Source organism: Nerophis lumbriciformis, linkage group LG11, assembly GCF_033978685.3.
Source record: "Nerophis lumbriciformis linkage group LG11, RoL_Nlum_v2.1, whole genome shotgun sequence".
NCBI classification, from domain to species: domain Eukaryota; kingdom Metazoa; phylum Chordata; class Actinopteri; order Syngnathiformes; family Syngnathidae; genus Nerophis; species Nerophis lumbriciformis.
Window position 1 is genome coordinate 50827844 of NC_084558.2, and position 13725 is coordinate 50841568.

A 13725-nucleotide genomic window follows, 5' to 3' on the forward strand; every position below is an offset into this window, starting at 1 on the left:
TTGCTGATAGGACAACAATCTAACAATAGAGGCGTGCACTTCCAAAAAGATCTCAGAAGACAATCGAGTCTCGTTACGTCGACAAAGCCGATCTTTTGTTCGGTTCAGCAGCTTTAATGTTCCAAAGAAAAACTTTGCCTCGCACGAAAAACCTCGCTAAGAGGTGAGGGCAAACACGTAAACGACCGAAATCCAAGTGCAGTTCAAGTTGCTGATTGGACAACACGCTGCATTGTGCAACAATCTAATGGAGGCGAAGAGGCGTGCACTTCCGAAAACATCTCAGAAGACAATCGAGTCTCGTTACGTCGACAAAGCCGATCTTTTGTTCGGTTCAGTAGCTTCAATGTTCCAAAGAAAAACTTTGCCTCTCACGAAAAACCTTGCTAAGAAGTGAGGGCAAACACGTAAACGACCGAAATCCAAGTGCAGTTCAAGTTGCTGATTGGACAACAATCTAGCAATGGAGGCAAAGAGGCGTGCACTTCCAAAAACATCTCAGAAGACAATCGAGTCTCGTTACGTCGACAAAGCCGATCTTTTGTTTGGTTCAGCAGCTTCAATGTTCCAAAGAAAAACTTTGCCTCGCACGAAAAACTTTGCTAAGAGGTGAGGGCAAACACGTAAACGACCGAAATCCAAGTGCAGTTCAAGTTGCTGATTGGACAACAATCTAGCAATGGAGGCAAAGAGGCGTGCACTTCTGAAAACATCTCAGAAGACAATCGAGTCTCGTTACGTCGACAAAGCCGATCTTTTGTTCGGTTCAGCAGCTTTAATGTTCCAAAGAAAAACTTTGCCTCGCACGAAAAACCTCGCTAAGAGGTGAGGGCAAACACGTAAACGACCGAAATCCAAGTGCAGTTCAAGTTGCTGATTGGACAACAATCTAACAATAGAGGCGTGCACTTCCAAAAAGATCTCCAAAGACAATCGAGTCTCGTTGCGTCAACAAAGCCGATCTTTTGTTCGGTTTAGCAGCTTCAATGTTCCAAAGAAAAACTTTGTGTTTCACGAAAAACCTCGCTAAGAGGTGAGGGCAAACACGTAAACGACCGAAATCCAAGTGCAGTTCAAGTTGCTGATAGGACAACAATCTAACAATAGAGGCGTGCACTACCAAAAAGATCTCAGAAGACAATCGAGTCTCGTTACGTCGACAAAGCCGATCTTTTGTACGGTTCAGCAGCTTTAATGTTCCAAAGAAAAACTTTGTGTTTCACGAAAAACCTCGCTAAGAGGTGAGGGCAAACACGTAAACGACCGAAATCCAAGTGCAGTTCAAGTTGCTGATAGGACAACAATCTAACAATAGAGGCGTGCACTACCAAAAAGATCTCAGAAGACAATCGAGTCTCGTTACGTCGACAAAGCCGATCTTTTGTTCCGTTAAGCAGCTTCAATGTTCCAAAGAAAAACTTCACAAAAAACTTCGCTAAGAAGTGAGGGCAAACACGTAAACGACCGAAATCCAAGTGCAGTTCAAGTTGCTGATTGGACAACAATCTAACAATAGAGGCGTGCACTACCAAAAAGATCTCAGAAGACAATCGAGTCTCGTTACGTCGACAAAGCCGATCTTTTGTTCCGTTAAGCAGCTTCAATGTTCCAAAGAAAAACTTCACAAAAAACTTCGCTAAGAAGTGAGGGCAAACACGTAAACGACCGAAATCCAAGTGCAGTTCAAGTTGCTGATTGGACAACAATCTAGCAATGGAGGCGAAGAGGCGTGCACTTCCAAAAACATCTCAGAAGACAATCGAGTCTCGTTACGTCGACAAAGCCGATCTTTTGTTCCGTTCAGTAGCTTCAATGTTCCAAAGAAAAACTTTGCCTCACACGAAAAACCTCGCTAAGAAGTGAGGGCAAACACGTAAACGACCGAAATCCAACTGCAGTTCAAGTTGCTGATAGGACAACAATCTAGCAATGGAGACGAAGAGGCGTGCACTTCCAAAAAGATCTCAGAAGACAATCGAGTCTCGTTACGTCAACAAAGCCGATCTTTTGTTCCGTTCAGCAGCTTTAATGTTCCAAAGAAAAACTTTGCCTCGCACGAAAAACCTCGCTAAGAGGTGAGTGCAAACACGTAAACGACCGAAATCCAAGTGCAGTTCAAGTTGCTGATTGGACAACAATCTAACAATAGAGGCGTGCACTTCCAAAAAGATCTCAGAAGACAATCGAGTCTCGTTACGTCGACAAAGCCGATCTTTTGTTCGGCTCAGCAGCTTTAATGTTCCAAAGAAAAACTTTGCCTCGCACGAAAAACTTTGCTAAGAGGTGAGGGCAAACACGTAAACGACCGAAATCCAAGTGCAGTTCAAGTTGCTGATTGGACAACAATCTAGCAATGGAGGCGAAGAGGCGTGCACTTCCAAAAACATCTCAGAAGACAATCGAGTCTCGTTACGTCGACAAAGCCGATCTTTTGTTCGGTTCAGCAGCTTCAATGTTCCAAAGAAAAACTTTGCCTCGCACGAAAAACCTCGCAAAGAGGTGAGGGCAAACACGTAAACGACCGAAATCCAAGTGCAGTTCAAGTTGCTGATAGGACAACAATCTAACAATGGAGGCGAAGAGGCGTGCACTTCCAAAAAGATCTCAGAAGACAATCGAGTCTCGTTACGTCAACAAAGCCGATCTTTTGTTCCGTTAAGCAGCTTCAATGTTCCAAAGAAAAACTTTGCCTCGCATGAAAAACCTTGCTAAGAGGTGAGGGCAAACACGAAAACAACCGAAATCCAAGTGCAGTTCAAGTGGCTGATTGGACAACACGCTGCATTGTACAACAATCTAACAATGGGGACGAAGAGGCGTGCACTTCATTAGCATGCCGTCAATAAAGTGTCTGCCGCTGCCTTCATTAGACAACGTCATCCATTCTGCTCGGCTACCCGACAGGAAGGAGACAAAAGTCACAGCAACTTGAGCAGTCAAAGATCCGAGCCTCCACTCAGAGACGGCGTAAGAAAACAAACGCTGCTGCGGCGCCGTGGTCCCGCCTACCTGTAGCCCTCGCCGCCTCAGAATGCTGGAGTGGTCCATGGTGGCGACGCCGCAGAGCCGTGCAGCGCTGGCCAGAACCGCCTCCCCCCCGCGCTCGACCTCCGGCCCCTCGGGTTTAGCATCTGACGCCAGCCGAGCAGCCGCTCCGACACACCGCCGCTCGTCTCATTGGAGGACGGGCGGTCAGCTGACGCCGCTCCTCCGGCTCGTCTGCTCCGCAACTTCCCCAGGAGTGAGGCGGCGATAGAGGAAGGCAGAAGAGGGACTGAGGCAGGCAGGGAGGGAGGGAGGGAGGCAGGATGGATGGCGGCGCTTGTAAATTAGCATAGGAGCAGCCCGAGAGCGAGGGAGGGGGTTCAGGTCAGGAGTCGCCCCCCCAAGACTGTCCATTCTTCCAGCAGAAAAGAAAACGAGGATATCCTTCCTGGCTTTGTTTTTGTGCCGCAATGAACTGGCCGTCCTGTCCTTTGAAGCGGGGACAGCTGAGCTACAGCAAGAGGACGCCTTCCAGTCGACAAGGGAAGACAAGTTTAGACATTTAAAGTAACGGGGGACTATGCACTTGTACACGAGAGAGTCTGCGGACTCAGGAAAGGACCGACGCAAAGGTCCGAAATGAGCCTAAATAGGACCAATTCCCCCTAAAGGTTGCCAAAAAAACAACAAAATAAGACCGTCTTAACTGAAGGTCCTAAAGAACCCCAAATAGGACCACCTTTCTTTAAAGATCCAAATTAAGACCATCTTTCCCTAAAGGTACCAAAATACCCCAATTAAGACCATTATCCCCTAAAGGTGGAAAAGTAACCCAGTTAGGACTCTATTCCCCCCAAAGGATCCCAAATAAGACCATGCTCCCCTCAAGGTGCCAATGTATCCCAAATAGGACCATCTTAACTATTAAAGAACCCCAAATAAGACCATATTGCCCTAATATTCATAAACTACCCCAATTAGGACCATCGTCCCTTAAAGATGCCAAAGAACCCCAAATAAGACCATCTTTCTTTAAAAATCCAAAATAAGACCAACTTTTCCTAAAGGTACCAAAATACCCCAAATAAGACCATTATCCCCTAAAGGTGGCAAAGTACCCCAGTTAGGACCCTATTACCCCAAAGGAGCCAAAGGATCCCAAATAAGACCATCTTCAGCCTAAAGGTCATAAACTACCCTAATTAGGATCATCGACCCTTTAAAAATGGCAAAGAACCCCAAATAAGACCATCTTCCCCTAAAGGTGCCAAAATACCCCAAATAAGACCATTATCCCCTAAAGGTGCCAATGTATCCAAAATAGGACCATCTTAACTATAGGTCTTAAAGAACCCCAAATAAGACCATCTTGCCCTAATATTCATAAACTACCCCAATTAGGACCATCGTCCCTTAAAGATGCCAAAAAAAAACAAATAAGACCATCTTTCTTTAAAAATCCAAATTAAGACCATCTTTCCCTAACAGTACCAAAATACCCCAAATAAGACCATTATCCCCTAAAGGTGGCAAAGTACCCCAGTTAGGACCCTATTCTCCCAAAGGAGCCAAAGGACCCCAAATAAGACCATCTTCAGCCTAAAGGTCATAAACTACCCTAATTAGGACCATCGGCCCTTTAAAAATGGCAAAGAACCCCAAATAAGACCATCTTCCCCTAAAGGTGCCAAAGTGTTCCAAATAAGACCATCTTTCCCTAAAGGTGCCAAAATACCCCAAATAAGACCATGCTGCCCTCAAGGTGCCAATGTATCCAAAATAGGACCATCTTAACTATAGGTCTTAAAGAACCCCAAGTAGACCATATTGCCCTAATATTCATAAACTACCCCAATTAGGACCATCGTCCCTTAAAGATGCCAAAGAACCCCAAATAAGACCATCTTTCTTTAAAAATCCAAATTAAGACCATCTTTCCCTAAAGGTACCAAAATACCCCAAATAAGACCATTATCCCCTAAAGGTGGCAAAGTACCCCAGTTAGGACCCTATTACCCCAAAAGGAGCCAAAGGATCCCAAATAAGACCATCTTCAGCCTAAAGGTCATAAATTACCCTAATTAGGACCATTGGCCCTTTAAAAATGGCAAAGAACCCCAAATAAGACCATCTTCACCTAAAGGTGCCAAAGTGTTCCAAATAAGACCATCTTCCCCTAAAGGTGCCAAAATACCCCAAATAAGACCATGCTGCCCTCAAGGTGCCAATGTATCCAAAATAGGACCATCTTAACTATAGGTCTTAAAGAACCCCAAGTAAGACCATATTGCCCTAATATTCATAAACTACCCCAATTAGGACCATCGTCCCTTAAAGATGCCAAAGAACCCCAAATAAGACCATCTTTCTTTAAAAATCCAAATTAAGACCATCTTTCACTAAAGGTACCAAAATACCCCAAATAAGACCATTATCCCCTAAAGGTGGCAAAGTACACCAGTTAGGACCCTATTCTCCCAAAGGAGCCAAAGGACCCCAAATAAAACCTTCTTCAGCCTAAAGGTCATAAACTACCCCAATTAGGACCATCGGCCCTTTAAAGATGCCAAAGAATCCCAAATAGGACCATCTTCCTTTAAAGATCCTAAACAACCCAAATTAAGACCATCTTTCACTAAAGGTACCAAAATACCCCAAATAAGACCATTATCCCCTTAAGGTGGCAAAGTACCCCAGTTAGGACCCTATTCTCCCAAAGGAGCCAAAGGACCCCAAATAAGACCATCTTCCCATAAAGGTGCTAAAGTGTTCCAAATAGGACCACCTTCCTTTAAAAGGTCCTAAACAACCCAAATTAAGACCATCATTCACTAAAGGTATTAAAATACCTCAAATAAGACCATTACCCCCTAAAGGTGGCAAAGTACCCCAGTTAGGACCCTATTCTCCCAAAGGATCCCAAATAAGACCATCTTCAGCCTAAAGGTCACAAACTACCCTAATTAGGATCATTGGCCCTTTAAAAATGGCAAAGAACCCCAAATAAGATCATCTTCCCCTAAAGGTGCCAAAGTGTTCCAAATAAGACCATCTTCCCCTAAAGGTGCCAAAGTGTTCCAAATAGGACCACCTTCCTTTAAAAGGTCCTAAACAACCCAAATTAAGACCATCATTAACTAAAGGTACCAAAATACCCCAAATAAGACCATTATCCCCTAAAGGTGGAAAAGTACCCCAGTTAGGACCCTATTAACCCAAAGGAGCCAACGGACCCCAAATAAGACCATGCTCCCCTCAAGGTGCCAATGTATCCCAAATAGGACCATCTTAACTATAGGTCTTAAAGAACCCCAAATAAGACCATATTGCCCTAATATTCATAAACTACCCCAATTAGGACCATCGTCCCTTAAAGATGCCAAAGAACCCCAAATAAGACCATCTTTCTTTAAAAATCCAAATTAAGACCATCTTTCCCTAAAGGTACCAAAATACCCCAAATAAGACCATTATCCCCTAAAGGTGGCAAAGTACCCCAGTTAGGACCCTATTCCCCAAAAGGAGCCAAAGGATCCCAAATAAGACCATCTTCAGCCTAAAGGTCATAAACTACCCCAATTAGGACCATCGGCCCTTTAAAAATGGCAAAGAACCCCAAATAAGACCATCTTCACCTAAAGGTGTCAAAGTGTTCCAAATAAGACTATCTTCCCCTAAAGGTGCCAAAGTGTTCCAAACAGGACCACCTTCCTTTAAAAGGTCCTAAACAACCCAAATTAAGACCATCTTTCACTAAAGATACCAAAATACCCCAAATAAGACCATTATCCCCTAAAGGTGGCAAAGTACCCCAGTTAGGACTCTATTAACCCAAAGACCATGTTGCCCTCAAGGTGCCAATGTATCCCAAATAGGACCATCTTAACTATAGGTCTTAAAGAACCCCAAATAAGACCATCTTCCCCTAAAGGTCATAAACTACCCCAAATAGGACCATCGTCCCTTAAAGATGCTAAAGTATCCCAATTAGGACCATCTTCCTTTAAAGATCCTAAACAACCCAAATTAAGGATACCAAAATACCCCAAATAAGACTATTATCCCCTAAAGGTGGCAAAGTACCCCAGTTAGGACCCTATTAACCCAAAGGAGCCAAAGGAGCCCAAATAAGACCATGTTTCCCTCAAGGTGCCAATGTATCCCAAATAGGACCATTTTAACTATAGGTCTTAAAGAACCCCAAATAAGACCATATTGCCCTAAAGGTCATAAACTACCCCAATTAGGACCATCGTCCCTTAAAGATGCCAAAGAACCCCAAATAAGACCATCTTTCTTTAAAAATCCAAATTAAGACCATCTTTCACTAAAGGTACCAAAATACCCCAAATAAGACCATTATCCCCTAAAGGTGGCAAAGTACCCCAGTTAGGACCCTATTTCCCCAAAGGACCCAAAGGAGCCCAAATAAGACCATCTTCAGCCTAAAGGTCATAAACTACCCCAATTAGGACCATCGGCCCTTTAAAGATGCCAAAGAACCCCAAATAGGACCATCGTCCTTTAAAGATCCTAAACAACCCAAATTAAGACCATCTTTCACTAAAGGTACCAAAATACCCCAAATAAGACCATTATCCCCTTAAGGTGGCAAAGTACCCCAGTTAGGACCCTATTCCCCCAAAGGAGCCCAAATAAGACCATCTTCAGCCTAAAGGTGCTAAAGTGTTCCAAATAGGACCACCTTCCTTTAAAAGGTCCTAAACAACCCAAATTAAGACCATCATTCACTAAAGGTATTAAAATACCTCAAATAAGACCATTACCCCCTAAAGGTGGCAAAGTACCCCAGTTAGGACCCTATTCTCCCAAAGGAGCCCAAATAAGACCATCTTCAGCCTAAAGGTCATAAACTACCCTAATTAGGATCATTGGCCCTTTAAAAATGGCAAAGAACCCCAACTAAGATCATCTTCCCCTAAAGGTGCCAAAGTGTTCCAAATAAGATCATCTTCCCCTAAAGGTGCCAAAGTGTTCCAAATAGGACCACCTTCCTTTAAAAGGTCCTAAACAACCCAAATTAAGACCATCATTAACTAAAGGTACCAAAATACCCCAAATAAGACCATTATCCCCTAAAGGTGGAAAAGTACCCCAGTTAGGACCCTATTAACCCAAAGGAGCCAACGGACCCCAAATAAGACCATGCTCCCCTCAAGGTGCCAATGTATCCCAAATAGGACCATCTTAACTATAGGTCTTAAAGAACCCCAAATAGGACCATCTTCCTTTAAAAATCCTAAACAACCCAAATTAAGGATACCAAAATACCCCAAATAAGACTATTATCCCCTAAAGGTGGCAAAGTACCCCAGTTAGGACTCTATTCCCCCAAAGGAGCCAAAGGACCCCAAATAAGACCATGCGCCCCTCAAGGTGCCAATGTATCCCAAATAGGACCATCTTAACTATAGGTCTTAAAGGACCCCAAATAAGACCATATTGCCCTAATATTCATAAACTACCCCAATTAGGACCATCGTCCCTTAAAGATGCCAAAGGACCCCAAATAGGACCATCTTCCTTTAAAGATCCTAAACAATCCAAATTAAGGGTACCAAAATACCCCAAATAAGACCATCTACCCCTAAAGGTGCCAATGTATCCCAAATAGGACCATCTTAACTATAGGTCTTAAAGGACCCCAAATAAGACCACCTTCCCCTAAAGGTGCTCAAGTATTCCAAATAGGACCATCTTTCCCTAAAGGTGCCAAAGTACCCCAAATAGGACCATCTTTCCCTAAAGGTGCCAAAGTACCCCAAATAGGACCATCTTCTCTTAAAGGTGCCAAAGGACACTAAATAGGACCATCTTCCTCTAAAGGTCTTACAGGACCCCAAATACGACCATTGTACCCTAAAGGTTTTAAAGTACCCCAAATAGGACCATCTTTCCTTAAAGGTCTTTAGGGACCCCAAATAGGACCATCTTCTCTTAAAGTTGCCAGAATAACCCAAATAGAACCACCTTCCCCTGAAGGTCTTAAAGGACCCCAAATAGGACCATCTTCCCTTAAAGGTGCCAGAATACCCCAAATAGGACCATCTTCCCCTAAAGGTCCCAAAGGACCCTAAATAGGACCATCTTCCCTTAAAGGTCCAAAAGGACCCTAAATAGGACCATCTTCCCCTAAAGGTCTTAAATAACCCCAAATAGGACCATCTTCTCTTGAAGGTCCCAAAGTACCCCAAATAGGACCATCTTCCCTTAAAGGTGCCAGAATACCCCAAATAGGACCATCTTCCCCTAAAGGTCCCAAAGGACCCTAAATAGGACCATCTTCCCTTAAAGGTCCAAAAGGACCCCAAATAGGACCATCTTCTCTTAAAGGTCCCAAAGTACCCCAAATAGGACCATCTTCTCTTAAAGGTCCCAAAGTACCCCAAATAGGACCATCTTCTCTTAAATGTCCCAAAGTACCCCAAATAAGACCATCTTCCCTTAAAGGTGCCAGAATACCCCAAATAGGACCATCTTCCCCTAAAGGTCTTAAAGGACCCCAAATAGGACCATCTTCTCTTAAAGGTCCCAAAGTACCCCAAATAGGACCATCTTCTCTTAAATGTCCCAAAGTACCCCAAATAGGACCATCTTCTCTTAAATGTCCCAAAGTACCCCAAATAAGACCATCTTCCCTTAAAGGTGCCAGAATACCCCAAATAGGACCATCTTCCCCTAAAGGTCTTAAAGGACCCCAAATAGGACCATCTTCTCTTAAAGGTCCCAAAGTACCCCAAATAGGACCATCTTCTCTTAAATGTCCCAAAGTACCCCAAATAAGACCATCTTCCCTTAAAGGTGCCAGAATACCCCAAATAGGACCATCTTCCCCTAAAGGTCTTAAAGGACCCCAAATAGGACCATCTTCTCTTAAAGGTCCCAAAGTACCCCAAATAGGACCATCTTCTCTTAAATGTCCCAAAGTACCCCAAATAGGACCATCTTCCCTTAAAGGTGCCAGAATACCCCAAATAGGACCATCTTCCCCTAAAGGTCTTAAAGGATCCCAAATAGGACCATCTTCCCTTAAAGGTCCCAAAGTACCCCAAATAGGACCATCTTCACTTAAAGGTCCCAAAGTACCCCAAATAGGACCATCTTCTCTGAAAGGTCCCAAAGTACCCCAAATAAGACCATTTTCTCTTAAAGGTGCCAAAGTACCCCAAATAAGACCATTTTCTCTTAAAGGTGCCAAAGTACCCCAAATAGGACCATCTTCCCTTAAAGGTGCCAGAATACCCCAAATAGGACCATCTTCCCCTAAAGGTCTTAAAGGACCCCAAATAGGACCATCTTCCCTTAAAGGTGCCAGAATACCCCAAATAGGACCATCTTCCCCTAAAGGTCTTAAAGGATCCCAAATAGGACCATCTTCCCTTAAAGGTCCCAAAGTACCCCAAATAGGACCATCTTCACTTAAAGGTCCCAAAGTACCCCAAATAGGACCATCTTCTCTGAAAGGTCCCAAAGTACCCCAAATAAGACCATTTTCTCTTAAAGGTGCCAAAGTACCCCAAATAGGACCATCTTCCCTTAAAGGTGCCAGAATACCCCAAATAGGACCATCTTCCCCTAAAGGTCTTAAAGGACCCCAAATAGGACCATCTTCTCTTAAAGGTCCCAAAGTACCCCAAATAGGACCATCTTCTCTGAAAGGTCCCAAAGTACCCCAAATAGGACCATCTTCTCATAAAGGTCCCAAAGTACCCCAAATAGGACCATCTTCCCCTAAAGGTCTTAAAGGACCCCAAATAGGACCATCTTCTCTTAAAGGTCCCAAAGTACCCCAAATAGGACCATCTTCTCTGAAAGGTCCCAAAGTACCCCAAATAGGACCATCTTCTCATAAAGGTCCCAAAGTACCCCAAATAGGACCATCTTCCCCTAAAGGTCTTAAAGGACCCCAAATAGGACCATCTTCTCTTAAAGGTCCCAAAGTACCCCAAATAGGACCATCTTCTCTTAAAGGTCCCAAAGTACCCCAAATAGGACCATCTTCTCTTAAAGGTCCCAAAGTACCCCAAATAGGACCATCTTCTCTTAAATGTCCCAAAGTACCCCAAATAGGACCATCTTCCCTTAAAGGTGCCAGAATACCCCAAATAGGACCATCTTCCCCTAAAGGTCTTAAAGGACCCCAAATAGGACCATCTTCCCTTAAAGGTGCCAGAATACCCCAAATAGGACCATCTTCCCCTAAAGGTCTTAAAGTACCCCAAATAGGACCATCTTCACTTAAAGGTCCCAAAGTACCCCAAATAGGACCATCTTCTCTGAAAGGTCCCAAAGTACCCCAAATAAGACCATTTTCTCTTAAAGGTGCCAAAGTACCCCAAATAGGACCATCTTCCCTTAAAGGTGCCAGAATACCCCAAATAGGACCATCTTCCCCTAAAGGTCTTAAAGGACCCCAAATAGGACCATCTTCTCTTAAAGGTCCCAAAGTACCCCAAATAGGACCATCTTCTCTGAAAGGTCCCAAAGTACCCCAAATAGGACCATCTTCTCATAAAGGTCCCAAAGTACCCCAAATAGGACCATCTTCCCCTAAAGGTCTTAAAGGACCCCAAATAGGACCATCTTCTCTTAAAGGTCCCAAAGTACCCCAAATAGGACCATCTTCTCTTAAAGGTCCCAAAGTACCCCAAGTAGGACCATCTTCTCTTAAATGTCCGAAAGTACCCCAAATAGGACCATCTTCCCTTAAAGGTGCCAAAATACCCCAAATAGGACCATCTTCCCCTAAAGGTCTTAAAGGACCCCAAATAGGACCATCTTCTCTTAAATGTCCCAAAGTACCCCAAATAGGACCATCTTCCCTTAAAGGTGCCAGAATACCCCAAATAGGACCATCTTCCCCTAAAGGTCCCAAAGGACCCTAAATAGGACCATCTTCCCTTAAAGGTCCAAAAGGACCCCAAATAGGACCATCTTCTCTTAAAGGTCCCAAAGTACCCCAAATAGGACCATCTTCTCTTAAATGTCCCAAAGTACCCCAAATAGGACCATCTTCTCTTAAATGTCCCAAAGTACCCCAAATAGGACCATCTTCCCTTAAAGGTGCCAGAATACCCCAAATAGGACCATCTTCCCCTAAAGGTCTTAAAGGACCCCAAATAGGACCATCTTCTCTTAAATGTCCCAAAGTACCCCAAATAGGACCATCTTCCCTTAAAGGTGCCAGAATACCCCAAATAGGACCATCTTCCCCTAAAGGTCTTAAAGGACCCCAAATAGGACCATCTTCCCTTAAATGTCCGAAAGTACCCCAAATAGGACCATCTTCCCTTAAAGGTGCCAAAATACCCCAAATAGGACCATCTTCCCCTAAAGGTCTTAAAGGACCCCAAATAGGATCCATCTTCTCTTAAATGTCCCAAAGTACCCCAAATAGGACCATCTTCCCTTAAAGGTGCCAGAATACCCCAAATAGGACCATCTTCCCCTAAAGGTCCCAAAGGACCCTAAATAGGACCATCTTCCCTTAAAGGTCCAAAAGGACCCCAAATAGGACCATCTTCTCTTAAAGGTCCCAAAGTACCCCAAATAGGACCATCTTCTCTTAAATGTCCCAAAGTACCCCAAATAGGACCATCTTCTCTTAAATGTCCCAAAGTACCCCAAATAGGACCATCTTCCCTTAAAGGTGCCAGAATACCCCAAATAGGACCATCTTCCCCTAAAGGTCTTAAAGGACCCCAAATAGGACCATCTTCTCTTAAATGTCCCAAAGTACCCCAAATAGGACCATCTTCCCTTAAAGGTGCCAGAATACCCCAAATAGGACCATCTTCCCCTAAAGGTCTTAAAGGACCCCAAATAGGACCATCTTCCCTTAAAGGTCCCAAAGTACCCCAAATAGGACCATCTTCACTTAAAGGTCCCAAAGTACCCCAAATAGGACCATCTTCACTTAAAGGTCCCAAAGTACCCCAAATAGGACCATCTTCCCTTAAAGGTGCCAGAATACCCCAAATAGGACCATCTTCCCCTAAAGGTCCCAAAGGACCCTAAATAGGACCATCTTCCCCTAAAGGTCTTAAAGGACCCCAAATAGGACCATCTTCTCTTAAAGGTCCCAAAGTACCCCAAATAGGACCATCTTCTCTTAAAGATCCCAAAGTACCCCAAATAGGACCATCTTCCCCTAAAGGTCTTAAAGGACCCCAAATAGGACCATCTTCTCTGAAAGGTCCCAAAGTACCCCAAATAAGACCATTTTCTCTTAAAGGTGCCAAAGTACCCCAAATAGGACCATCTTCTCTTAAAGGTGCCAGAATACCCCAAATAGGACCATCTCCCCCTAAAGGTCTTAAAGTACCCCAAATAGGACCATCTTCTCTTAAAGGTGCCAAATAACCCTAAATAGGACCCTCTTCCGCTTAAGGTGCCCAAAATAGGACCATACTCCCCTAAAATTGCCAAAAGGTCCCCAAATAGGACCGTTGTCCCCTAGATTTTACAGACCCTTATTTACGTAAACCAAGGCCCCTAAAGGATGGCGAGGCCCTACTCATAATGAGGGGCGGCCCTGCGTAAACGTCCTTATCCCATTTATGACATTTCATGAAAGTTGAGTGAAAATTTGCCTCTAATTTAGCCTTCAGTTAAAGTTAAAGTAGCAATGATTGTCACACACACACACACTAGGTGTGGTGAATTTGACCCATCACCCTTGTTCACCCCCTGGGAGGTGAGGGGAGCAGTGAGCAGCAG

General features: G+C 44.0%; 1 protein-coding gene across 4 annotated transcripts in view; it reads right to left on the minus strand.

Moving 5' to 3' along the window:
- The window catches only part of mast4 (microtubule associated serine/threonine kinase family member 4), a 302344-nt gene that overhangs the window by 174562 nt on the left and 114057 nt on the right, over positions 1-13725 (minus strand). The window contains exon 1 of one of the 4 annotated variants that reach the window (XM_061966302.1): positions 3010-3089. The exons of the other annotated variants lie outside the window; for them this stretch is intronic. Coding sequence (XP_061822286.1) covers positions 3010-3048 — 39 coding nt within the window. The 5' untranslated portion in view covers positions 3049-3089. Of the gene's footprint in view, positions 1-3009; positions 3090-13725 lie in introns of those variants that run through there. 4 annotated transcript variants of the gene reach the window in all.